Source organism: Xiphophorus couchianus, chromosome 18 (assembly GCF_001444195.1).
Source record: "Xiphophorus couchianus chromosome 18, X_couchianus-1.0, whole genome shotgun sequence".
NCBI lineage: Eukaryota > Metazoa > Chordata > Actinopteri > Cyprinodontiformes > Poeciliidae > Xiphophorus > Xiphophorus couchianus.
The window spans coordinates 30,970,800-30,996,750 of NC_040245.1; the positions used below are offsets into that span (position 1 = coordinate 30,970,800).

Sequence of the window (25,951 nt, forward strand, 5' to 3'; positions counted from 1 at the left end):
GTCAGCGGCTGAAAATGCTTGCGTCTGGAAGGGGGCACGGAACTGCTGAAGGGTTGACGAATAAACATCGGAGATGAAGGGAATTTGCACAGCGAAATTGAAGCTACAGCAGTGACCTGTCGGTATCACGACTGATTCTATCCTCCCCACATAGCGAACGTTATATGAGGACTCACGGAGAAAGGGCTTTGGTCGCAGTAAGGTAGCGAATGTAGGAGAGAGAGTTGGGGAGGGCTGTAGCTGCTGGGCTTTTTGGAGAAACAACATGGCTGCGGCGGAGCTCGAATGGATCCCAGAAACATTGTACAACACCGCTATCTCGGCTGTGGTGGACAACTACAGTCGTTCAAGAAGGGACATTCGCTCGCTACCGGAAAATATTCAGTTCGATGTCTACTACAAGGTGAGATGTAGCAGACATGGCGCTCAGGTGTGTCTCACAAGCAGGACTGGGTTTCTATGAGCAGCTGCTGTTGTTGCTAACCATAGCCCAGTACAAAAGACTAAGATTAACATATACACTGAAAAAATGGCATGAAAGGGAACAAGCTTAGCCTTAATGAATAAACTAACTCCTAACATGACATTATATCTTAAACAGTGGCGTTTATACATCTGTGTGTTGACTGTTATTTTAAGACCTTGTTCTCTCTCTACTTGGACGAATGTCAGTAATGAAATTATTTAAGATTATTACTGATTTATTTAACAATGACATGTAAACAGTGTTGCTATGTTACGTTTTTATACAAGGTAGGCTTCAGAAACCAAAGTCTCAGCAGCCTGAGGGGAAAGGGACCAACACTGGAGGCTGATGTGCTGCATTAGTATCTACCTAGTTAACAGTAGGCTGGAAAGTGTCATGTTAAAAATGTTCCTATACTACAACAAAAGGGTAACTGACCCAGACTGACAGCAGGGTTTTGTTTTGTTTCTTTTGTTTTTACATACCCTGATTTTCAGGATTAGCAGCTGGCCCTCAACTTTAGATAAGAGGACCTGCATGAAAATAGGACTTTTCAATTGGAGAAAACTTTTCCATTTACCAGCCTCTTTCTTTTCTTGGGTCCCAAGAACTAGGCCTCACTAGACTAAGGGTAAGGTTCTTGTTAATAAACCTGGACTGGTTGTAGAACTGGGGCTTTATAGATTTGGGTCAACTATTTTTAGTTTATACTTTATTCTTAGTTCATTGTTTTCATTTGTCAAAAAAATGCCAAATTCCACAAATACACAATTATTCTCTGAAGTGTTGGTGTATTTTTTACTTTAAGTGTCTCATTACAGGACAAGTGTTGACAGATTGCAACCAACTAGCCAGCAGAAAGGCGGCATTCTCAAGCAGTACTTAACTGCAGTGATATTTCCCAGCACCTCTAGGAATTTGCTGATGACAGCAAAATAAAGCTGTACTCATTAAATTGTGCTTGATCTCATCATGAACAATCTCAGATCACAGTCCTGAGACTCCAGGTCAGCAGCAAACGATATTTGTTCATAACAGTCTGGATGGTCTATTTGGAGGTCAGTCGGATAAATATGCATATTTATCAATGAACACAACAACACTATAATGTGGAAACGTAAGGTCTGTGTTTATTGTGCTGCTGATGGTTAAGAATGTCAACAGTATCAATTTTACAACTTCAGATTTCAACTCTAATAGAAGATGTTGCCAAACCAATAAAAAGCAGGATCGACACACAAGCATTTTCATGGGAACTAAAATTAACGTACTGGATTACTAATATGCCAGTCCGCCAGACACAAACAAGGTTGCAGCTGGAGCCAGAGCCTCTATGGTCTCCGAAGCTGAATGAACATAGCAGCTATTGAGACCACGTGTTTCTCAAGAGGAGACCATGTTTTCTATAGTCCCACATTAAGGAGTAACAAAAACTGTTGCTGATGATCAAACTGAACAGTTGAGCCTGAGGTCAAGTTGCTGGAATTCCTGCAGAATTGATTTTAGAAGCTAACTAGGAGTCAGACTTCTTCCACATGATTGCTGCATCAGTAGGTTCTACCATTTTCTACCACATTCACTGACCCCAAATTGGAAAATTATTGCAAAAATGACTTTTCTTCAATCACAGTAAATAGAGTCCCAAAATATTTCCTGTGTTTTTTGTTTTTTTTTGTCAGCTATGTTTAATTGGTCAGTAAAAATCGATGCAGCCTGTAATACATAAAAAGAGTCAGCGCAGTGGAAAGGAATGGCTACTATGAGATTAAAGGTGGCAGTATGGTCATTGTATAGCTGGAATCAAGAATGGAGCCCTGCCTGGAAAGATGGCAACAAATGTAAGATTAATTTAGCCATTTTGTGTCTTTTTAGTTTGGCATGTTTTGTACAACATCAAGCCATCTATCACTGGATGTTTTGTTCCTTCTGTCAGTGGTTCGAATTTTCTTTGATGACAGACTGGTTAAATGACTTTCTGTATTTTGCTAACTGTAAGGATATGACGTGATGTTATAGCTCTTATAAAAATTACTATAAGCAGGCGCTAATATAGGGGACTAATATTGGGGATTTTTAGGAGACAGAACTGGTTATATTTCTGAACATGTTTTTATAAAATAATAGTGAGCACTTGGCCATGTGTAGCAAACAATCCATCTGCAGCTAAATAAATCCTTCTAATAGCAACATGTGAAAAGCTCAGCTCCTTCTGCTTAACTTAAATAAAATAAATCAATACAGTGTAGGAGATGATCTGTTGAACTATTTTTTTTAATTAACCGCTTAATATTTATAGAGCAAAAGGTGCTTAGTAGGAGATTTTTTTTTAACAGAATCTGAACTAGGTGAAGCTAAAACTGCCTCTTGAGGAGCTCTCAGTAGGACAGTATTGGAATAGAAATAGAAAAGGTCTTACGGAATTCAGCTATAACAGCAAGATCTATTACCAAACAAAGGTTTTTCATATTAAATCTAAAATGTATATATTGTACAGTTTGGGCTTAATTACTGCGCTGAGTCAGTTGTTCAAAAATGGCCTTTTGTCAGTCTGTTTCCTTGGTTTAAAATTATTTCAATAACTGATTCATCACAATTTGTTTCAGCCCTAATTAAATCATGTTATGAGATTTGAGCATTTTTAGTTAGTTCTAGAATTCCTAAATACTTAAAAGAAATGAAACTGATATGTGATGCCTTCGTTTTGTTAGAAATGGTTTGTTCCAGGAATATGTGGAAATATAAAGGAGCACAAAGACTCCATGTACGTATGAAATGGCAGTATAAATTGCCAAAGGGGGTGAATGGGATTTTACAGATGGACCACCATAACATTTATATGATCATTTAGAATTTTGAGAAGACAGCTTTTTAATTTACAAAATCATATCTCTTAACTTTAAAGAAGAAGCCAAATGGACTGTGTGTGAGTTCACCCAGTGGCTGCTGGTGCACTGTGAAGGCTTCACTATTGAGCATTCAACTAATTCCACCTCACTGCATTCTGATACGGATTAGACATCAGCAAACTCTGTATTGTTTCAACTCATGAAAGCAGACAACATTGTCCAAAGAATCATTAAAACACACCCAAAATAATCCCGAGACCTTGCTCATGATATGCTGTGGCCTAGTGTCCACCATGTTGTTCCCCAAATGTATTTTATCAGGTTCATCCTAAGTTCATGTGTTTGTGATCATAGTGCACTATGGATCCCCATGTCTCTGTTTCAGCTGTACCAGCAGGGAAGACTCTGCCAGCTGGGAGGAGAGTTCTGTGAGCTGGAGGTGTTCGCTAAAGTGCTCCGAGCCTCAGACAAACGGTGAGAGCCTCACCATCAACCCTTCACTTCCTCCACCCTGTTATCACTCTGCTCTTCTCCTAGCTGCTTCTGTTTCTGTCAGCTTGCTTCTCACAGTTTAATGGTATTTCACAAAGCCCTGCTAATGAGTAGTAAAGTCTACTGTGACTCAGGCATAGATTTTGTCATTGTAGAGCAGACCCAGATCAAAATATGGATTAATTACACACAGATGGATGCTATAAAACCTTTACTTCTATTAATTATAATTTTCAGTTTAGCTTACATTGTAAATATCTGTATGGTGGTGCTTATATGAAGAATGTATTCCAGCAAGAATCAGTATTCCACTACAAATGTTTTAAGCTTTGGACAACTTTTCAGGAATGGATGCCCTGATCGATGCCTGTAGTGAGGTGCTAACCTCCTTTTTTGTCCCTGTGGCAGACACCTCCTGCACCACTGTTTCCAGGCCCTCATGGACCACGGAGTGAAAGTGGCTTCAGTTCTAGCAAACTCATTCAGCCGTCGTTGCTCATACATTGCAGAGTCTGATGCCCATGTCAAAGAGAAGGCCATCCAGTTCGGCTTTGTGCTGGGTAAAGTTTCCACACTTGATACACTGAGAGGGGTTGGATGGAAGATGGCAGTTAGATTCTGGGAGTTTGTGTACATCACATGTCCTATGCCACTACTACTAATGTGAAGGATGGATGAATGAAACAAGAATGTCTAGAATGATTGTGCAGAATGATTGGATGTAACGTTTCCTCTTTGTTTACAGGAGGCTTTTTGTCAGATGCCGGCTGGTATGGCGATGCAGAGAAAGTGTTTTTGTCATGCCTACAGCTGTGCACGCTCCACAGTGAGGTGCTCCACTGTTACAAAGCTGTGGAATGTTGCGTCAGGTGAGTCCTACAACAGCCTGAGAGCTTATCATCTACAGTTGTTTTAAATGAGTTTCCCTTACAGTTATCTGTAGTTTTTATTTACGTTGTCAGACAAGAAAAATTTCAGACCTTTGGATGTCTCTATTTCCTGTTGCTGACTATTGATGTCATTTAGCATGTCTCTATGGCAGCTCCCTTTGTCAGATGATCCTGAGTGCTTTCAGGGATGGATGTAGATTACTTCATTTCTTGAGGATGTTCCACCTCTCATCCTGAATGCTTTGTGGGTTTCTTATTATGGGTTGTTGTCACTTGTAGTATTGTTCTTCATAACGTCCTTATGTGAGGTGTCTTGACCACATGTTCAGGGAAAGGTTGTGAAAGTGTCTGGAGGGAAGAGGCAAGGCTACAAAAATCCCACAAATACCCTGTAAAATGGACAGATGGGCTGTTGTGACCCATTTTAGTGTAATTTTCTTATAAGCCGGGAATCCAAACTCATGATCAAAACTGAAGACCTTTGGATAGTGTCGGACCTCCGGTTATGTGAGAGGATGTAGTTCCACTGCTCTGCTATTTGTGTCAACAAATTTTTCTAAAGTCCCTTCCTTTCAAAACAAATTAAATTGCTAGAGAGCGCGGAATAATGCCTATAACAGCAAAGCGCCCTAAAATGTAAGTGAGAAAGCAAAACAGCATATGCTGACAGATTAGCATCTTCGAGGTGGAATGCAGAAAGCTAATGCTAATGCTGAATATTGTTTGGCTCAAAAAGAATGATAATGATTCAGCTCTTCTTTAATTGGGCGCGAAAAAGGTTTTGTTGGGGTTGAATGGCCCTATCTGTTTAACATACTGAAAAGGTTGGGTTGTGGAAGTAACTTTATTAAATGGGTTAAAATACTATATAATAATTCAACAGCAGAAATCGTATGAAAAGAAATACTTTCAAAGTCAATTAAAATCAAGGAGGGCTGTTGACACTCTTACTATTCACACTAGCTCTTTCAATGCTAAACCACAGGTCTTTACCATACACATCCCTTTATGGACCACACAGCAGCTAATGAAGAAAAAACTAGAAAGACTTGATTGTTGTTGAAGCTTCCTTCTCTTGTTTAAGGTTGCTTCATGTCCGCAACGGCAACTGCAAGTACCACCTTGGGGAGGAGACGTTCAAGCTTGCTCAGTCTTACATGGATAAACTAGCCAAACATGGCCACCAGGCCAACAAGGCGGCTCTGTACGGCGAGCTCTGTGCCTTGCTCTTTGCCAAAAGCCACTATGATGAGGTAAGAATGTTTAACAGCTTATGGCACTGTTTGTGTTTGTGCTGAAAATTCTGTAATTCATTTTTTGATTTCTTGGTTATCTTCTAGGCATACAGGTGGTGTATAGAAGCTATGAAGGAAATTACTCCAGGGCTGCCTGTCAAAGTAGTCGTAGATGTTCTCCGACAAGCATCCAAGGTAAACCTCAGTTTGGCTGACAAATACAGTTCCACGCAGTAGGTCATTGTACTCATCAAACTTCTATGCATTTTGTCAGTATACTAATACTAATTTCCAGAGGTGGGGACTCGAGTCACATGACTTGGACTTGAGTCATCAAAATCAAGTTTTGAGACTTGACTTGAAAAAATGCTCAAAGACTCGGAGTTGACTTTGACTTTCACACCATTGACTTGGGACTTGACTTGACGCTGTTTACTTGAAAAGACTTGATATTGTACTCAAAATCTTAAAATTTAAAACACATTATTTATAAAGTGGCCCCATTAATTCATTTCACTCATTCTGTATTAACAAGCGCAGACTGTTTTTCTACACTCTGTATGTGTGTGTAAGCTGCAGCACAACCAATCAAATGAACAGGATTTAAAGTAAAAAAGTAAAAGTAAAAAATTGTACAATTGTAAGGATCCTGAACATAATGCTGTGGGGTAGTTCTGAGTGTTTCTGGATGGTAATGCAGCACGTTATTTTGTTTCTTGGTTAGTGATTCTGGCAAGTTTGATTCAGGCAACATGTATTTATCAATACTGAGATGTGAAATTGGCTGTAGATTTAACCCTACTTGGACTGACAGATATTTATTTTACCATCACATCCAAATTCTTAGCCACTGTGCTATATTTGCAATGAGTGCATTGCGTGTTTGATGTTAAAAGAACACCTGGTCTATTATTTACATTTAGCATAATTGGAACATTGTTTAAATAAAAAACAACTCGACGACTAGAATGGACTTGAAATTTCAAGCTCCCGACTTGAGACTTGACTCAACTTTTACCTGTCTTGACTTGACTTGACCGTCTTTACTTGAGACTTGAGTCGAACTTGAGGACATAGACTTGAGACTTTCATAACAGTGAATTGGTCCCACCTCTGCTAATTTCAGTGGGTTTTCATTCTGCATTTATGTAGTAGACCAGCACTATATACTGGTTTCACTTTGGTTTATTCATTGTTGTACAGAGTAAAACTCATGACAATTCAAATGGATACACTGTTAGAAGTTCTGATTTATGAGATCAACCCTGAACATACACCCAGAGCTACTGTGGAATGGTTTAGATCAGTCTTTCTCAAACTGTGGTTCCTGACCACTGGTGGTCCGTGGGCCCACCCTAGCGGTCTGCGACGTACCGCATGTAAACGACCGTTTATTTGCCATGACGGGAGCTCAAAGTGCGACACTACAGCTAGCTTACCAAAAGATTGTGTTAAAAATAATGATGGAAAATGAGCTTATAACTGAGTTACTCAAAAGAAAAGCTGCAAGTACCGGTGGAAAGGAAACAACTCCAGGAATATTATATGGTCAGAGGAAGAAGCTAAGTAACAGCTGCTGAATATGTCGCTCACTACTGATTGGATTCCTTTGAACGACTCTGAGGTGAGTGGTAGGACTCGACTTAGTTAGTCAGAACTGTTCCTTTTTTTATGACTTTTTATTATGCTCTGCTTTCAGGTCAACAACTATTGTTGTTTTTATTCAATCAAAAATATTAAATTAAATAAAATTAAATAAATACAATTGCTGGAAATGGGTTAATTATTTTAATGATTACAATTGAATAAGTTGTAATGAACAACTTCTTTTTTTATTTCCATGTGTTTGGCATCATTGGAAAACTTAGACACTTTCAGAATCTGTAAATTGCTCAAAATGCCCAAGTAGACTTGTTCATGGCTTTTTCATTTCAGGTTGCATTATATATTAAGATGTTATCACGGGGCAATTTCAGGTTAAATGGTCCGTGACTGTTGAATGGGTTAAAAGGTCCTCGGCCTGAAAAAGTTTGAGAAACACTGGTTTAGATCAAAGCATATTTTTACACTGGAATGGCCCAATAGGCCTGAATGGGCATGTCACAATAAGGAATAAATGAGTTAATTGCATGATTAATTAACACAAGCTCAATAATTTCCATGATTTATTGTTTTTCTCTTTTTCTACCAAGAACTGGATGATAAAAGTCTTTAGTCTGGTGCATTGCACTTAACCAGCCATTTTTTGAAGAACAATTTTGTTTAAAGAGATTTTATAATTCACTTTGTTGTTTCTGTTGTTTTGTTTATCTTTGTTGGATATTTAAATTGTCTTCCAGTTTCAGTCTTAAATGTTCATTAGAATTTAAAGTATATTGACCTTTAAGAATGTCAGTTGACATTCTTAAAGTTGCATTATTATGTCATTACCATGGTGTTACTTGAGAATACGTTTTGTTTCATCTCTCTGCTCCAGGCTTGTGTGGTGAAGAGGGAGTTCAGGAAAGCAGAGCAGCTGATCAAACATGCAGTGTTTCTAGCAAGGTAACCTGCTGTGTTTAACAAGCAAGTGCAGATGAGTAAAACTCGAGTCTTTATCATGCATTGTGATGCTCTGTGTTCTACCTCCCAGAGAACATTTTGGACACAAGCATCCCAAGTACTCTGACACACTGCTCGATTATGGCTTTTACTTGTTAAATGTGGACAACATATGCCAATCGGTTGCTATTTACCAGGTAAGCATGATGTTCAGCGTTCCTAGCTGCCAACGTTTCACTGTTGACTGACTTTGTCTGAGCGAACCTTTTGCATGCACTTGTTGTAGACCGCCCTGGACATTCGACAGTCTGTGTTTGGGGGGAAGAACATCCATGTTGCCTCAGCCCATGAAGACTTGGCTTACTCCTCATATGTCCACCAGTATAGTTCTGGGAAATTCGACAATGCTCTGTGAGTACAATAAATAGTAAGAATTTCCATGCCATCTGATTCTGTTCTGCACATGCTTCCTTTAGACAAACCACAAGATGATGAGTCACGTTTTCAGAGTCTGTGCTCTTACTCTGGCTTTAATGAGGGTAGTTTGAAAATGTCATACAGATTCAGGCTACTAGGATTTATACAGGGTATAGGGAGGCAGTGGACAAAACGTTATATAGATTTATAACATGTTGTGAGATTGAATGTATACTGTGATCACATTAACAGTAACAACTCATCAAAGAACCAAAATCATGGACTAGGTAGGGCTGCCCAATGCTTTCTGCTCTGACCTTGGAACCAGAGAAAAACAGCAAAAATATGCAGGGACTCAGATTTCAGGTGTCTGAATCAACAATGAGGATCTTAAGCTGATGCTTTATGTGGACTGTTTCACAATCTGAACACCCTCCCTGCCCTTTTAAAAACTGTTAGCTTGTTTCCAATATATAGGGATATAAAGTTAACTGCCTTTGGCCAAAAAGCATATTCTCGAACACATTAATGAAATGTCAAATCATAAAACAAATGTGGAGCAAATGCAGGAAAATCCACCTACTAATGGAATCATGGAAAATGAGCACCCGCCCGATAAAGAAATTGAGATGCCTGTTGCCGAAAACAAAACTTCTGAACAGAAACCTAAATCCAAATCCAAAAAGCAGGTGTTGATCCTGAACAGGGAAGAAGGATCTTCAGAAATATGCGCATCCTGCTTAGAAAGACTGCTTTGTTTCATAAAAGAAACAAATCTGAAGCACTGCCTCTGACAGAACTTTGTTTTAGACTTTAGTTCTCATAGGTCAGGTATTAGATATCTGGGAATTACATTTCCTGATTCCTTGGCTAATATAGGTTAACTTTGAACCTTTATTTGATAAATTTCAATCTGACATAGCTCGATGCTCCGTCATTATTTCTTTTCCAAGTCCATGTAATCAAAATTAATTGTGCCCTAAAATGTTATTATTTATTGCAGTCACTTCCACGTAAAATTCCACCAAAATACTTTGGTTTTTGACCATCGACTTGCAAAATGAAGAAAAAGCTAATTATACTTTTAGTTTAAATAAAGCTTCTTTTTTAAACTAAAACTAACACAAAATGCACTTTTAAAGACTTGTTCTGCAAAATTCATGTTGGCAACGGCGGTAGAAGTTCACCCTGCAATTTACAGATTGCTAGTTTGATTCCTGGTCTGCCTGCGTTCGCCGTTTGTGTTCCTGGGTAAGACGCCTCAGCCGCCTTTCCTGCTGGTGTTGGTCAGGATGGTTGATGGTGCAAAATTACAGCCTGGCCCCTGTCAGACTGACCCATGGCAGCTGTAGCCACAATCCAGTAGCTTTCCATCATCTGCATCTGCATGTGAATCTGACCTTTGAGATTTCAATTTGAGATATAATGGGCATTGAAAATAAAATTAATTATTATTATTATACAATTAATATTTTGCATGTTTTTATACTTCCATTTAGTTCTCTACTGCTTTTGGAAATGGTCTAAGCACTTTGGCGGCATTCACACCCAAAGTGCTTAGTGTGAATGCAAAGTGTGTTACATTCACACTAGTGAATGCGTCACTCCATTTTTGTTTATATTTTGAGAAGGAGGAAGTTGCACTCATTGCTTTCAGATATTTTCATGTGATTTCCTTCAGTTGTTGGTGCAGCGCCACCACAGATGAGGAGGTGAACAAGCTTTTCAAATGGTTTGGTTGGTTTCACTCAGTTTGGTCTGGAAGACAACTGCAGCAGCTGAAAATGGAACAAATGTTGCAATTTTAATCTCTAATCGAACCAAGTCTACTGGACTATCAGGTGTGAAAACACCCCATGAAAGTGGATTAACTGTTTGAGAGAGAGATGATAAAATTATTAAGATTATATTAAATAAATTGATTGCTTTGGAGCTATAGTTGTAATATTGAATAGCAGACAAATTTGCAGTATATTTTTGCTTGGCTTCCTGTGGCTTCGTCATTGTGATTTCTCCACTTATTCTAATTTAACTAGTTTCACATAAAAATACAACCAAAGTCAGTAAACCTGGATTCACTTAACAGGTTTGTAACTGGTTTCATAGTGTAGAGGACAGATGATGGAGCAGAGGAAGGTGTCGGTGTTGGGCTGTGGACTCCGCTCCGCTGTGACCTCTGTCCCTCTGACTCACAGCTACTTCTTGCCAGCCTGTAAACAACTTTTTGTTTTTACATGTCCTATTCTTGGAAGTGTTTATCCCAATTTAAGCACTTTCTAGCGTCTGAGTCGTGTGACACATTTGGATCAGATGCTTTGTTTTCCCCCAGTTTCCATGCGGAACGTGCCATAGACATTATAACTCATATCCTGCCGGAGGACCATCTTCTGCTGGCATCTTCCAAGAGAGTCAAAGGTAAGGCGAGTTTTGTTGGATCAGCTGGGCTGCTGCCTACTGTGTGAGGGACGCGTCAGGTCCAGAACTCAGACAGCTGCTGTCCTGCTGCTTTTAGATGCATCTCTGCTGTAACAAACCTGAATAAAATTAGGGGTTGCACCAATTAGTCAACTAGTTGATTGCAATTACTTTTTATGTCGCTAGTTGCAATCACTTGACGAAACAGATTTTTCCAAGAAGATGACAGAAGATAGGCAAATTTGTCAGACAGTTCGAATTGTATAAAAATGTAAATAATGTACCAATTGGGTTCTGCACACTCCAGCAAAGGCTACCGGAATGGGACGTTGCATGGGACGTGGTTAGTTCTGGCACCCCGCGTACAGTGACTGCAGACTGCAGTAGTCTGGAGTTTGACTCCCCTTCCTTGATTCCCTTGACCACCCTCTCTTTTTGTCTCCCACATTTTGGATTAGACTTAGACTTAGACTAGTCTAAGTCTAATTGTATATTTGATTTGATTTGATCTGTATTTGATTACTGTCAAATAAAGGCAACTACTGTAAAAAAAAAAAAAAAAACTGACCCTGCTCAGCTCCGCTCCGGCCTATTGGCAACCACGGGGGTTCCAGCACCGCCGCCTGCTCACCACCGCGGACGTTCTCGCATAGTTCCCGCACCTGTCCGCCACGCGATACACATCGATGCGTTCGGCATCGCTCTCCGACGTCGCACCAAAAAATCTGGTGCAGATTAGCCCATGTAGCGAGGAAATGGATTAACCTAGGGGGCGCGGTGGAGTTAAATTACAATTTAATGCTATTGGGCTCCTTAGAAGTTCACAAGAGTCAGTCATAAGAACTTACGTGGAAATCTGATGATGCATGTATGATTTAGAGAGGACAGTATGCGTTTCTCCGTCGATCTCTTTGCCATTGGTGACACTGACCCCTACTGGCGAAATACTGGTGTAGTTATTCATCATCTTTAGCTCTCTGTCTGATGCAAGTTATTTCTCTGAGAACTCAGTTTCTCTGTCCATCTCCTTGTCTTTGGTGCAGTAATACTGACCCCTACTAGCGAATTACTGAAATATTTGCTAAACAGTGATAATTGCTGATGAATGACGTACTTTATATTATTTTTAACCAAAATTAATGAATCTTTGTACTCTAACCCACAAAACACAATTAGGAAAAAAACATAAAACATAAAACAATGTATATTTACATAATTATTATGTTAACATGGCCTGTGTGCTACAGATGCAATGTTCTGTATTTCATGGGCTGCTTTGATGTTTAAGGTTTTGGGAGAATGTATGTGTATCTGAACAGCTGAATTGATGCTTTATCTGGTGTCTTATGTTGATATTAGCTGTATTGTGTTTTCAGCAGCGCTCCCTGGTGAAGCATGCAAAATCTCGTCCAGATCGACTGATGTAGTGAGGAGCTGATGGAATAACCTAGGGGGCGCAGTGGAGTTAAATTACATTTCAATGCTGTTGGGCTCTTTAGAGGTGAACAAAGGTCATACATGTCCAGTTTGGCGCCAATCAGATGATCGATGTTTGATTTAGAGACAATCATATGCATATGGCAAGGGACTGCAATTTGCCATTTGGCCATGCCCACACGGTTCAGCCAGCAGCTAGCATTGACAGAGTTCATCATCATATCATTTTATGTCAGTTTGCACAGGATTAAATCCATATATATGATAGAGTAAAAGTAAGACATAGAGCAGAAAAAAGAGGTGACTTCCTGTCGGAAATGGGTGGGGCTAAGGCAAGGGTGTCCAAACTTTTTGCAAAGAGGGCCAGATTTGATCAAGTGAAGATGCCCGGGGGCCAATTTTTTGATTTTTTTTTTTTACCCCTCCAGGGGGTCTTTTGTGGGCTCTAGTGTCCCTTATGTGACAGTAGGCTGACAGGAAACAGGGAAGGAGAGGGGGGAAGACATGCGGCAAATGTCATCGGGTCCGGGAATCGAACCTGCGACGGCCGCGTCGAGGACTCAAGGCCTCCAAATACGGGTTGCCCTACGCCACCACGGCACGCCCTGGACATTTTTTAACTACAAAAGTTTCATGCAAATACACAATTTTCATTGTCACAATTATCTTTATTTTTCAAATGACAAAAAAACCAAATATAAGCCACTCAGGCAAATGAGAACAACTCTAAAAACCCAAATTCTGCCTTTCTTTCATATCTGGAGAGTCAGATAACATTGAACAAACTGTATAAAATACCTTAAATTTACATGAGTTTAAAAATATCTTTGCCTCAAGAACATTTTAAAGAGGAGTTAAAGTAATGCAAAGTTGTCTGTTATTATTAAATCTTAAAACAAGTGAATTTTGCTCGTCATTTACAATATCTTTCAGAAAGTTTAGTTTGTGTCACATCTACAGGTTCATAACCAAATCTTACTCAAGAGTTTAATAAAAATAAGTGCCATAAATCCAAGTGCATAAATGTTCTTTTGGCTTTTCACTGCTGATAGTGACAGACGTTGCCGTTCAAAACACTCAGTTTCATGTCCTCAACTCTCAGTGCCACACTGTTACTGCCAGGCAAACATTTTTCTCAAATTCTTGCTTCTTCTCAGGGCAAAATGTTCTCCACCATTTTCATAACACAGTCTTTGATAAATGTACCTTCAGTAGAAGGTTTGCCATGTTTAGCTATTAACATTAACATCGTAGCTTGCTTTGGTGGTATTTTCTTTTGACTCACAGGCCCGCGTGAAGAATCGCTGTTGTGATGCCAGTGCAGCTTGGAGCTGCTTCACTTTTTCAGCACGGTCACTTCCTGTTAGCTTGTTGTATGTGTTAGCATGTTTAGTCTGGTAGTGTCCTTTTACATTGAAATCCTTAAACAAGGCAACCGTCTCACAAATTAGACAAACACAATTGCCTTGATTTTCAGAAAAGAAGTATTGTAATTCCCATCTCTCTTGAAAGCGGTGGCCTTCACTGTCAACTTGTTTTCTTTGCAGTGGCCATGGCAGAAATGAGTGGAGAGCGGTTCGCTGCACGGAGGCAGACTGATAGTATTAAAGTGGTGCTGCTACCATTTGGTGAAAGGAGGAATTACAGTTTCAAGTTTTATGATTTATTTATTCTGTTTCACGGTGCAGGCAGGCCATAAATAATACATTATAAAACCGAAGCTGCGGGCCGTATGAAATCTGACCGCGGGCCGTGATTGGCCCCCGGGCCGGACTTTGGACATGCCTGGGCTAAGGTGATGTCATCAATTGAACATGACAATGTGATCAGGACTGGTCTATAGAGAGACATAGGAAGTCTGATGCAGCTGTGACCTTGCATGTGGAAGTTATTGAACCTCAATGTTTCATGGCGAATAGTTAAAGTTTGACACTTAGCCACGCCCACATGATTTGATGTACGACAAATCTTTTGATAACTTTTGACCTTCAATGCCTCAAGACTGTGCTGAGTGATTCTGAAGTCTGTATCTGAAAAACTGCAGGACGAGTTCGATCAGATACGACATCTGTAAAAAAGAGAAAATGATGGCTTTGATCCAAAATGGCCGACTTCCTGTTGGGTTTAGACCATGGCTCCAAGAGACTTTTTTTGTACGTCCTGACAAGATATACATGTGTACCAAGTTTCATAATTTTAGATTAAAGCATGGCTTGACCAGCCGGTCATTTAAGGTATTCTAGGGGGTGCTATAGAGCAGTGTTTCCCAACCCTGGTCCTCAAGGCACACTGTCCTACATGTTTTAGAGGTTTCCCTGCTTTAATGTGCCTGATTCAACTGATTGCAGTTCAACAAACGCCTGTTAATCAGTCATCAATTGAAATCAGCTGGACTGAAGCAAGGAAATACCTAAAACATGCAGGGCAGTGTGCCTTGAGGACCAGGGTTGGTAAACACTGCTATAGAGAAATTTCAAAGTTTGTTGTGGATTCCTGTCGGCGGGTGGATAAGGATCCATCCTAGTGAGTTTGGAGCAGCTCGGCTCGAAACTGTGGAATTCAGAGCCAAACGTATGGTACCGGCATTACAGGTCACTTCGCCACGGCGCCACACCCACCAGCTCCATTGAAACCAATCGGGGTTAGAATCCACAACACACCAACATGTCTTCTGTCTCTGGACACAGTTTTATGTTGATTAGGTCAGAGGGGTAAGATAGCGACCGTTCACAGTAAAACATGACACTTCCTGTTATCAGGGGGCGTGACCCCAAAGTGATGGCATAATTTGACATCACTTAGGGGTATTGTATCATTGTTGACATCATTGGGTATTGTAGGACACCCGATGATGATCAATCACTGAAAGTTTGGTGCCTCTGTGAGTTTTTGTGTAGGAGATACAACAGTTTTGTGTTTCATGGCGAGTAGGTGAACTTTGACCCCTGGTAACGCCCCTTCAGCATGCATGAAAACTCACCGTTTTGATAACTTTTAATCGGCCATGCCTTATGAACAGACTGACCAAGTTTGAAGCCGATCAATCGAAATCCCTAGGAGTATTTCGATCAAATGCGTAGGCTGTAAACGGCAAAAGTGGGGTCAAAATCAGAACTTCAATCCAAAATGGCCGACTTCCTGTTTGACTTGCACTATGACATTAATTGTATTTTCTGTGCGTCTTGGGGAGCTCTACAAGTGTACCAAATTTCATGTCTCTACGACGAAGTAAGGTCATAGCAGAGGGTATTTTGAAAGTTGAACCGTTTCTTTAGCGATTTTTGCGACGACCTTAAAAGACGTAAATTTCGGGGCGTGCTGTGGTAGCGTAGGGGATAGCGCGACCCACATTTGGAGACCTTGAGTCCTCGACACCGCCGTTGCGGGTTCGATTCCCGGACCTGGCGACATTTGCCTCATGTCTTCTCCCTTGTCCTCCCCCCTTTCCTGTCAGTCTACTTTCATATAAGGGACACTAGAGCCCACAAATGACCCCTGGAGGGGAGAAGAAAAAAAAAAAAAAGTTTTAAATTTCACACAGGCTTGACATGTCCGCCAAGTTTGGTGAGTTTTTGAATATGATAAAAAAAACCAAAAGCCCTGTCTTTAGGGAGCAGAATCATAATAATAAGAAACACTATGATTACAATAGGCCTTCGCAGCGCTGTTGGTGCTCAGGCCTAAAATAATAATGTGCGGCAATATAGCATAAAGTCAGGCTTTTCATCTATCCAAATGATGAGCGGCGCCTTGCACGTTGAAGCATCTAACCTGGCAGCTTATAAAAATACTGTTTGACATCACCTGGAAACAAAGTTCAAGCTGCATTCGGAGGATCTGATAGAGGCCATCGCTGCCACAGTCTGCATGTTGGTTCATCCAGAAAAATCAGAGCTGCTGCTGGGTCAGCGGAGCATTGTAGTCGACTTTAAAAAATATGAAGTACTGCAACCCCTGAATAAAATGGCTGAGTTCAACTGTGCAGAGGTTTGGTAACGAGCAGTTTACATGATTCAGGTGTTGGAGAAGAGATGCATATAAATGTTGCAGGAATCTGCTCTACAGGACTGAACCTGGCCCCCCTGCTCCTTCACCCTTACCAGGTTTATCCAAGCAGCACTACTCTGTTCACATGGAGGAAGAGGTTTTCACCACTTTAGACATTAACGCTTCACTTGATGTTTCCAACAGCTCTAATTCTGGAAGAAATTGCCATTGACTGTCACAATAAAGAAACAGAAGAGCGCCTCCTGCAGGAAGCTCACGACCTTCACCTGTCTTCACTGCAGCTGGCAAAGAAGGCTTTTGGGGAGTTTAATGTTCAGACAGCCAAACACTACGGCAACCTTGGACGGCTCTACCAGTCCATGAGGAAGTTTAAGGTAGGTTGTGGACATGGTCTCTGATTAACCTGGATTTAGATTGATAACTTTTGTTATTTCTGTTAATAAACATATAACTCCTCTCAAAAGTTCTTATAAGTTTGCCATGCTGGAGTGAAGTGGATATGCTATGATGAGGAGATCAGCCTGACCACAACACTAGTCAAACATTATGTTGGTTCACCTGGTGCTCTGATGAGTGATGCACCAATCACAAATCTTAAAGCCAATTTCAGTTGGTGTAAAGCTTTGACCTGCCTAGTATTGATTTGGACCATTTCAATCTTCCCTTTAAAAATGTCATTCAGATGATTTTTTGCTGTGAACAGTCATTTCCTTTAAGTGGAGGTGTAATCTTACGACATTTCTGAGAGTGCAATTATTACAAGAATTGACTATAAAATAAACAAGACAAAATTATTGTGTTCATACTGTAAGTTGCTTAAACATCTTTTAGTAATGGTTAGCATAGCTAGCATTACTAAAACAGCAGTTAGTGTGTTTATTCTAGCTAAGGTGGATCCGCGCCATCACAGTGATTCCAATAAAGCTGGCAGCATTTTGGGGTCCAGCGTGGTTCATCACAGGCAGCCTGAAACTCAGCACCGGTGCTGTGCTCTTTTTAGCCTTCTTGTTATCTGCTGACTGTCGCTCCTGCACCCTGTGAAATCAGCAGCCATGTTGTTGAATATATTGTTTCTGACTTTATGTAGGCATATCATGATGACAAATTTTGCTGGATAATAAATTGTCCCAAAATTATTGCAATAAATGATGGAATTGTTGTTTTTTGAGACAATTTTCAAGTAAAATATTGATAATGGAACAATGATGCAAGTTTCCCCTCTCAAAGATCAATAAAATTTAACCTTGTACAGATTAGAAGTGGAAGATATTTTAGACATCCAAAAAAAAAAACGCCACAAAGACAATAAATAAAAATGAAATAAAAAAACACACCACCGAAACCATAAATAAATTGGCTTATGAAGTCTATGAACAAAATTACTCCTACAAAAATATCAATCATCAGATTGTAAATTGTCAAGTTTTATTTCATTTATTGTGAATTACTGTGTGATTATTGCAACAGGCTTAATTTCACTTTAAAATAGCATTTTAACTTCAGCATCTAAGTATATTTTCATAAAAAACTGTTAGCTCTTAAGTATGGTGTATTTGTGTATTGGAGAAGGAGCTTCAAGATTCTGGCAGGTTACCTGTTAGACCGCTTTCACCTTTATAAACCCTGATTATGGCTAGGACCCCATTTCCCTCTGCAGCTCTTGTCATACTGGATGGATAAGCCCAAGAAATAATTTTTGTTCCTTATATATCAATTGGGTCTGTTTTTTGTGTAAATGTGCCATCAGGAGGCAGAAGAGATGCACATCAAAGCCATCCAGATCAAGGAGCAGCTCCTGGGCCACGAGGACTACGAGGTGGCACTGTCTGTGGGCCACCTGGCCTCTCTCTACAACTACGACATGAACCAGTACGAGGACGCAGAGAGGCTCTACCTCCGCTCTATTGCTATCGGTCAGTACCATGAAAACATGGTTTCAGATGAACAACATCATCTTTGTTGGGATTGATCGGTGCTTCAATTTTGAATTTATTAAACATTTTAGTGAAATTGAAGATCTGGTTTTAAAGTTACATTTATTACATGACAAGCCAGTGTCTAGGCTATATTTACTGGCTCTTGTTAGTGACTTGGGTGGACAGATGCAGTCTGGAAACCTTATCATTTAAAGGGGCAGTGTTATGAAAAATGTACTTTTTTGAGCTTCATCTTGTTATGTCATTCTCTCATCAAAAACATTCCTGGGGTGTTTCTTTGAGTCCTTCATGCATGTTTGAGAAAGCCTTTAATCTCCATCGGCAACCATTCAGATGTGCAAAACAAAAACCTTTGAGATGCATCTCCTCTTCAGAGCTGCAGTTATATATATATATATATATATATATATATATATATATATATATCCTGGAGGGGGGGCACGATGGCGAGCGTCTGGTGGCCGGGCTTTAACCCATGGAGCCCGGCCGGGCTCAGCCCGAAGAGGAAACATGGGTCCCCCCTCCCATGGGCCCACCACCTGTGAGAGGGGCCAAAGGGGTCGGGTGCAGTGTGGGATGGGTGGCAGCAGAGGGAGGGGACCCTGGCGATCCGATCCTCGGTTGCAGAAGCTGGCTCTTGGGACGTGGAATGTCACCTCTCTGGTGGGGAAGGAGCCGGAGCTAGTGTGTGAGGTCGAGAGGTTCCGGCTAGAAATAGTCGGTCTCACCTCGACGCACGGCTCTGGTTCTGGAACCAGCCTCCTTGAGAGGGGCTGGACATACTTCCACTCTGGAGTTGCCCAAGGTGAGAGGCGTCGGGCAGGAGTGGGCATACTTGTTGCTCCCCATCTCGGCGCCTGTACGTTGGGGTTTACTCCGGTGAACGAGAGGGTAGCCTCCCTCCGCCTACGGGTGGGGGGACGGGTCCTGACTGTAGTTTGTGCTTACGGGCCGAACGACAGTTCAGATTACCCACCCTTTTTGGAGTCCTTAGAGGGGGTACTGGAGAGTGCTCCTCCTGGGGACTCCCTTGTTCTACTGGGGGACTTCAACGCTCACGTGGGCAATGACAGTGAGACCTGGAGGGGCGTGGTTGGGAGGAACGGCCCCCCCATCTGAACTCGAATGGTGTTCTGTTGTTGGACTTCTGTGCTCGTCATGGATTGTCCATATCGAACACCATGTTCGGGCATAAGGGTGTTCATATGTGCACTTGGCACCAGGACACCCTAGGCCGCAGTTCGATGATCGACTTTGTCGTCGTTTCATCGGATCTGCAGCCGTATGTCTTGGACACTCGGGTGAAGAGAGGTGCGGAGCTGTCCACTGACCACTACCTGGTGGTGAGTTGGCTCCGGTGGTGGGGGAGGAAGCCGGTCAGACCTGGCAGGCCCAAACGTGTTGTGAGGGTCTGCTGGGAACGTCTGGCGGAATCCCCTGTGAGATGGAGCTTTAACTCCCATCTCCGGCAAAACTTTGAACATGTCCCGGGGGAGGTGGGGACATGGAGTCTGAGTGGACTGTGTTCCGTGCCTCCATTGTCGAGGCGGCCGGTCGGAGCTGTGGCCGCAAGGTTGTCGGTGCCTGTCGCGGCGGCAACCCTCGTACCCGTTGGTGGACACCTTTGGTGAGGGATGCCGTCAGGCTGAAGAAAGAGTCCTACTGGGCCTTTTTGGCCTGTAGGACTCCGGAAGCAGCTGATGGGTACCGGCAGGCGAAGCGGCATGCGGCTCAGGTGGTTGCTGAAGCAAAAACTCGGGCGTGGGAGGAGTTTGGAGAGGCCATGGAGAAAGACTTCCGTACGGCTTCGAAGCGATTCTGGTCCACCATCCGGCGTCTCAGGGGGGGGAAGCAGTGCGGCACCAACACTGTTTATAGTGGGGATGGTGTGCTGCTGACCTCTACTCGGGACGTTGTGGGCCGGTGGGCAGAGTACTTCGAAGACCTCCTCAATCCCACCAACATGCCTTCTATTGAAGAAGCTGAGCCGGGGGACTCTGGGTTGGGCTCCCCAATCTCTGGGGACGAGGTCGCCGAGGTGGTTGAGAAGCTCCTCGGTGGCAAGGCCCCGGGGGTGGATAAAATCCGCCCGGAGTTCCTTAAGGCTCTGGATGTTGTAGGGTTGCTGACGCGACTCTGCAATATTGCATGGACATCGGGGGCAGTTCCCCTGGACTGGCAGACCGGGGTGGTGGTCCCCCTGTTCAAAAAGGGGGACCGGAGGGTGTGCTCCAATTATAGAGGGGTCACACTCTTAAGCCTCCCTGGCAAGGTCTATTCAGGGGTCCTGGAGAGGAGGGTCCGTCGGATAGTCGAACCTTGGATCCAGGAAGAGCAGTGTGGTTTTCGTCCTGGTCGTGGAACACTGGACCAGCTCTACACCCTCGGCAGGGTCCTGGAGGGTGCATGGGAGTTCGCCCAACCAGTCTACATGTGTTTTGTGGACTTGGAGAAGGCGTTCGACCATGTCCCTCGGGGAGCCCTGTGGGGGGTTCTCCGGGAGTATGGGGTACCGGGCCCTTTGATACGGGCTGTCAGGTCCCTGTATGACCGGTGTCAGAGTCTGGTCCGCATTGCCGGCAGTAAGTCGGGCTCGTTTCCGGTGAGAGTTGGACTCCGCCAGGGCTGCCCTTTGTCACAGATTCTGTTCATTACTTTCATGGACAGAATTTCTAGGCGCAGCCAAGGTGTTGAGGGGATCCGATTTGGTGGCCTTAGGATCTCGTCTCTGCTTTTTGCAGACGATGTGGTCCTACTGGCCTCATCAGGTCAGGATCTGCAGCTCTCGCTGGAGTGGTTCACAGCCGAGTGTGAAGCGGCCGGGATGGGGATCAGTGCCTCCAAATCCGAGGCCATGGTCTTGAGCCGGAAAAGGGTAGAGTGCCTTCTCCGGGTCAAGGGGGGTGTCCTGCCTCAGGTGGAGGAGTTCAAGTATCTCGGGATCTTGTTCACGAATGAGGAAAGAAGGGAGCGGGAGATCGACAGGCGGATTGGCGCAGCGTCTGCTGTCAAGCGGGCGCTGTACCGGTCCGTCGTGGTGAAGAGAGAGCTGAGCCAAAAAGCGAAGCTCTCGATTTACCGGTCGATCTACGTTCCCACCCTCATCTATGGTCATGAGCTTTGGGTCATGACCGAAAGAACGAGATCGCGGATACAAGCGGCCGAAATGGGTTTTCTCCGTAGGGTGGCTGGGCTCTCCCTTAGAGATAGGGTGAGAAGCTCAGTCATCCGGGAGGGACTCAGAGTAGAGCCGCTGCTCCTTCACATCGAGAGGAGCCAGTTGAGGTGTCTTGGGCATCTGGTCAGGATGCCTCCTGGACGCCTCCCAGGTGAGGTGTTCCGGGCACGTCCCACCGGGAGGAGGCCCCGGGGAAGACCCAGGACACGCTGGAGGGACTATGTCTCTCGGCTGGCCTGGGAACGCCTCGGGATTCCCCCGGAAGAGCTAGAAGAAGTGGCCGGGGAGAGGGAAGTCTGGGCCTCCCTTCTGAAGCTGCTACCCCCGCGACCCGACCTCGGATAAGCGGAAGAGGATGGATGGATGGATGGATATATATATATAAGTAAAACTGCAGCTCTGAAGAGTATATCCAATATAGATAGATAGTGATAGACTTTGTAATTCAACGCTTTGACATTGGGTCTCTGTCTCTTTAAAAATTCCTGCTCTTTTTGAGTTTTTGAAACTCTGCCTTCAGAATGTCATCACAACATGGCTCCTCTATTAACCCCTGTACAACACAGAGGTTACTATTTTTACTTCACTGACAAGTAGCTCCTATAATGGGCTCAGCAAATGCGACAGTTCCACCAGGTGCTTGCTGATTGCTGCTGGCTAGTCTGAAGGAGCGGAATGGAGTAGCCCTAAGGGAGGGCTAATCTGTGAGGATGGAAACAATAAAAAGGCACCATGTGCCTGGAAAATACATCCCATTTAAGGAACAAGGATGCTAAATGTTGTTGAACTGCCTAACTCTCTGGATGGTGTGCAGTTCATACACCCTGCCAGGACTTCTAACTCCACTGGAGTCTTACTAAACATTTTGTCTTGCTGGTGTTTAAATTTCATGGAGCTTGTAAAAAATATATCTGAGAAACAGTTTTTCATCATCCCAATGACGATTCCTTGGTAGTAATCATTGCAAAGTGGTGCACTAGGAGATCTTTGGTTTGAAAGTAAAATCTTTAGCTTAAATTTAAAGCCTTGGCCTTATTGTGTCACTCACATTTTTTATTCTATTTTTCATTGCATGTATCCTTCCATCTCTGCCACATTTATTTGTCCATCCAGCCCTTTATCCTTTCACCTATTACTCTAGATCTATCTATTCTTCCCATTTATCATCCCATCTGTCTCCGTCAGTCCATTTCTTTGTCATAGCCTCCTTGTTCCTGTTTTTGCAGGTTGCATATTGAAAGCTATATCATTGCTTAGTTATCTGCCATTAAACCTTCTTTTTTCACTTTTCTTCACAGGGAAGAAGTTGTTTGGCGAAGGCTACAGTGGGCTGGAGTATGACTACAGAGGCCTGATCAAACTCTACAACTCTGTGGGGAACTATGAGAAAGTGTTTGAATACCACAATGTACTGTCCAACTGGAACCGACTGAGGGACCGACAGTTTGCTGTAGCAGATGCTCTGGAGGACGTCAACACGACCCCCCAGCAGACCCAAGAGGTGGTCCAGGCATTCCTACAGGCTCAGAGTCTTGGCCCCCACCGTCCATGTCTTGGCTAACTTCCTTCTGCCCCCTCCCCCACCAAACGTATTCCAAAATGGAGAAGAAAATTAAACCAGGTTTTAATCTGGTGAGACCACAAACAAGAGCCCCAATGTGATGCTTCTGTTGCTCACTGTGAATTAGTCAAGTAGAGTAAATGTGACCATCACCGGCTGGTTGGTTGACTTGATTGTCTCTGCAGCTGCCAGTACTCGCACAGACACACATATAGTCATATAAAAAGCAAAAAGACATGACCATTAAAGCTCATTTGTTCACAGACGCAGAACATCATGCTGCATTTCTCCAGGAGGAGGAAACTTTCACAGCCGATGCTCCTGGCTTACTCGCCTTTATCTTCTCATGCTGAGAACTAGAAGACTTTTTGGGGGGGAAGTTAAGTTGGAGGGGCATGGAGTTCTCTGATACAAAACCATGTTTCTTGGCGTGTGTACCTGGCAGTATGTGAGTCCTGCAAGAAGTACTTGCTCTAATCACATCTACTGTCGTCACAGATGGAAACAGTTGACTATTTTTCACACTCATCCAGTTAACTAATACAACACATTGTACTTTTAAGTTGAAGGCTTCTTGTAACTTTTTTTTATTGTAGTGGACATCAATAAACTCCTGCTTTTAAGTGCTTGTTGGCGTGAGAAAAGTAACAGTGGAATGTGTTAAAACCAGCGGGTATGTTGTTACACATGCAACAGGCTTCACGTGTCTCTTTTTTTCAGTTGTTTTTTTCCCTCAGCTCAGTATGACATGGCTTCATTAAAATATCAACAATTTGTATGCTAAAGTGTATGATTATGTAGCCATTTGTTTTTGCTTTGTTACCCAGTCATGAACTCTAAAACACACCTATGTTAACAAAGGACATGCAAGGAAGTGAGAAGAGGAACCTATTTCATGTGCAAAATGTGTGTGTGTGTATATATGTGTGTGACAGAGAGAGCATGTGTGTTCACAAACAAAATCTCTGGGTGCCCAAATGCTCCATTGAAGACTACCAGCTTACGTTAAAGGACTGCAGGGGGAGCCATACTTAAAAGTGCTTCATAAACTATTCTACCTTTAAGGGCACAACCAAGGGGACCAAAGATGTGCACGTGTGTGTGACTATTGGCAGCCTGTCAGCTTGTCCTTTGGGCTTTCTATCACTCCAATCTGTTGTGTATCTCATTGCAGCAACATACACACGTTTTGTTCTTTCAAGCTAACCGAGCCGCCATCAAACCAGAATCTCATCTGTCCTGCAGACCTGCTGGTGTCATTATCCCACAGAAACGGAACAGGCTCAAAATAACATGGCGTATAATATTTATAAAAGCAATTGAATATGGGTGTAGTCAAATTATAAAATATAACCTCTCACCAGACCAGAGTTGTTTTTATAATAGTGGAATATGTTCATGTTTTTAATTTTAGTTCTGTCAGTAGTACTGTATTGTACAGGAGAACATGTTGGCTGTGAACTAGATGTGAGCTGCTTGCATTGACCTGTACAAAATTGTGCCAAAAATTATACCCAACGTTTTATTTTTGCACCATTACGTTGCCCTCTGGTGGTTAAACTGTGTAGCATCATGAAATGCTGTTTCATTTATTGCTCAACTTAAAATCAGTGAAAGTATTTGTTCCCTCTTAAATATTGACACTTTGACAGAAAAAAGTTCAATGCTTTGTGAAACATTGTCATGCATCATTTCTGTCACTTAAAGGTACAGTGCAACAATTTGAAGACTATGTTTTGGAAGTTCTGGCATCTATACCTGCAGTTGATGTTTATGGAAACCACTTGTGTTCCACCTTAATTTTAGATTCAGTTGATCCTGAAACTGGCTCAGTTGATGCTGTCAGAGCAAAGTTATTGTTGAAGACCTCTGTAGCTGTGTAGGAAAATGACAGATGGCATGTACAATTTAGGCCAGGCCAACAAGTTTAGACCGTATCTACAACATGAGTAAAAAAAATGCCTTGAGTTAACACTGTAGTGTTGGTGTTTTTTTTTTAATTAATATTTCTTAATGAATGAAAAAAGTCTTAAGCTTTGCCTCCAATATGTTGTTGCACACCTTTTTCCAAGCATTCCACCTGCTAGACCATTTCACTTGTGATGCTTATGTTTTAACACACCTCTGTGGGCTTAACAAGCTGCATAAACACTCTTTGCAACAGAAGTGTCAAAAATATGGAGCTTCCTTATATTTTAATTGGAACAAGTCAATCCTTATACCCCTTTTCTTTAATTCTCATCAAATATTGTAGAACCTTTGAATTGCTCACAAGACCTCCTGCTTCTCATGCAATGGGTTTTCTCTACCTGTGAACGTTGAGGAATAAAGGGAGTAGTGTTGTTGCAGTGCTACATGGTAGATGAAGGCAAAGTAAAGCTGTAACCCCCCAGCCCAGTAGTCTCACCTGCTCTTTGGATCAGGTGTTGGATACCAAATGCAATGAAAGGATGGTTTTGCTGTTGTCCTGTTACTGCTTCACTGTTAGATGCAAAACAAACATTAAAAATGTATATTATTGGCCACAA

The 25,951-nt window shown here is 42.4% G+C and overlaps 1 protein-coding gene across 1 annotated transcript; it reads left to right on the forward strand.

The window, feature by feature from the left end:
* Window positions 1–25,951, forward strand: appbp2 (amyloid beta precursor protein (cytoplasmic tail) binding protein 2). The gene is made up of 13 exons (XM_028045642.1): window positions 1–403; window positions 3,698–3,786; window positions 4,213–4,364; window positions 4,550–4,673; window positions 5,779–5,947; window positions 6,035–6,124; window positions 8,406–8,473; window positions 8,562–8,667; window positions 8,757–8,881; window positions 11,217–11,302; window positions 16,931–17,121; window positions 18,495–18,660; window positions 23,161–25,951. The coding sequence occupies exons 1-13, from the start codon at window positions 266–268 to the stop codon at window positions 23,421–23,423; spliced, it is 1,767 nt and encodes a 588-aa protein (XP_027901443.1). The 5' UTR covers window positions 1–265; the 3' UTR covers window positions 23,424–25,951.

Excerpts from the sequence above, each read along its gene's own strand:
- appbp2 (XM_028045642.1), top strand. The coding sequence starts at position 266 with ATGGCTGCGGCGGAGCTCGAATGGATCCCAGAAACATTGTACAACACC. Across the intron at positions 8,668-8,756 it reads AATCGGTTGCTATTTACCAG|ACCGCCCTGGACATTCGACA; the intron begins GTAAGCATGATG and ends CACTTGTTGTAG. Across the intron at positions 17,122-18,494 it reads AGTCCATGAGGAAGTTTAAG|GAGGCAGAAGAGATGCACAT; the intron begins GTAGGTTGTGGA and ends ATGTGCCATCAG.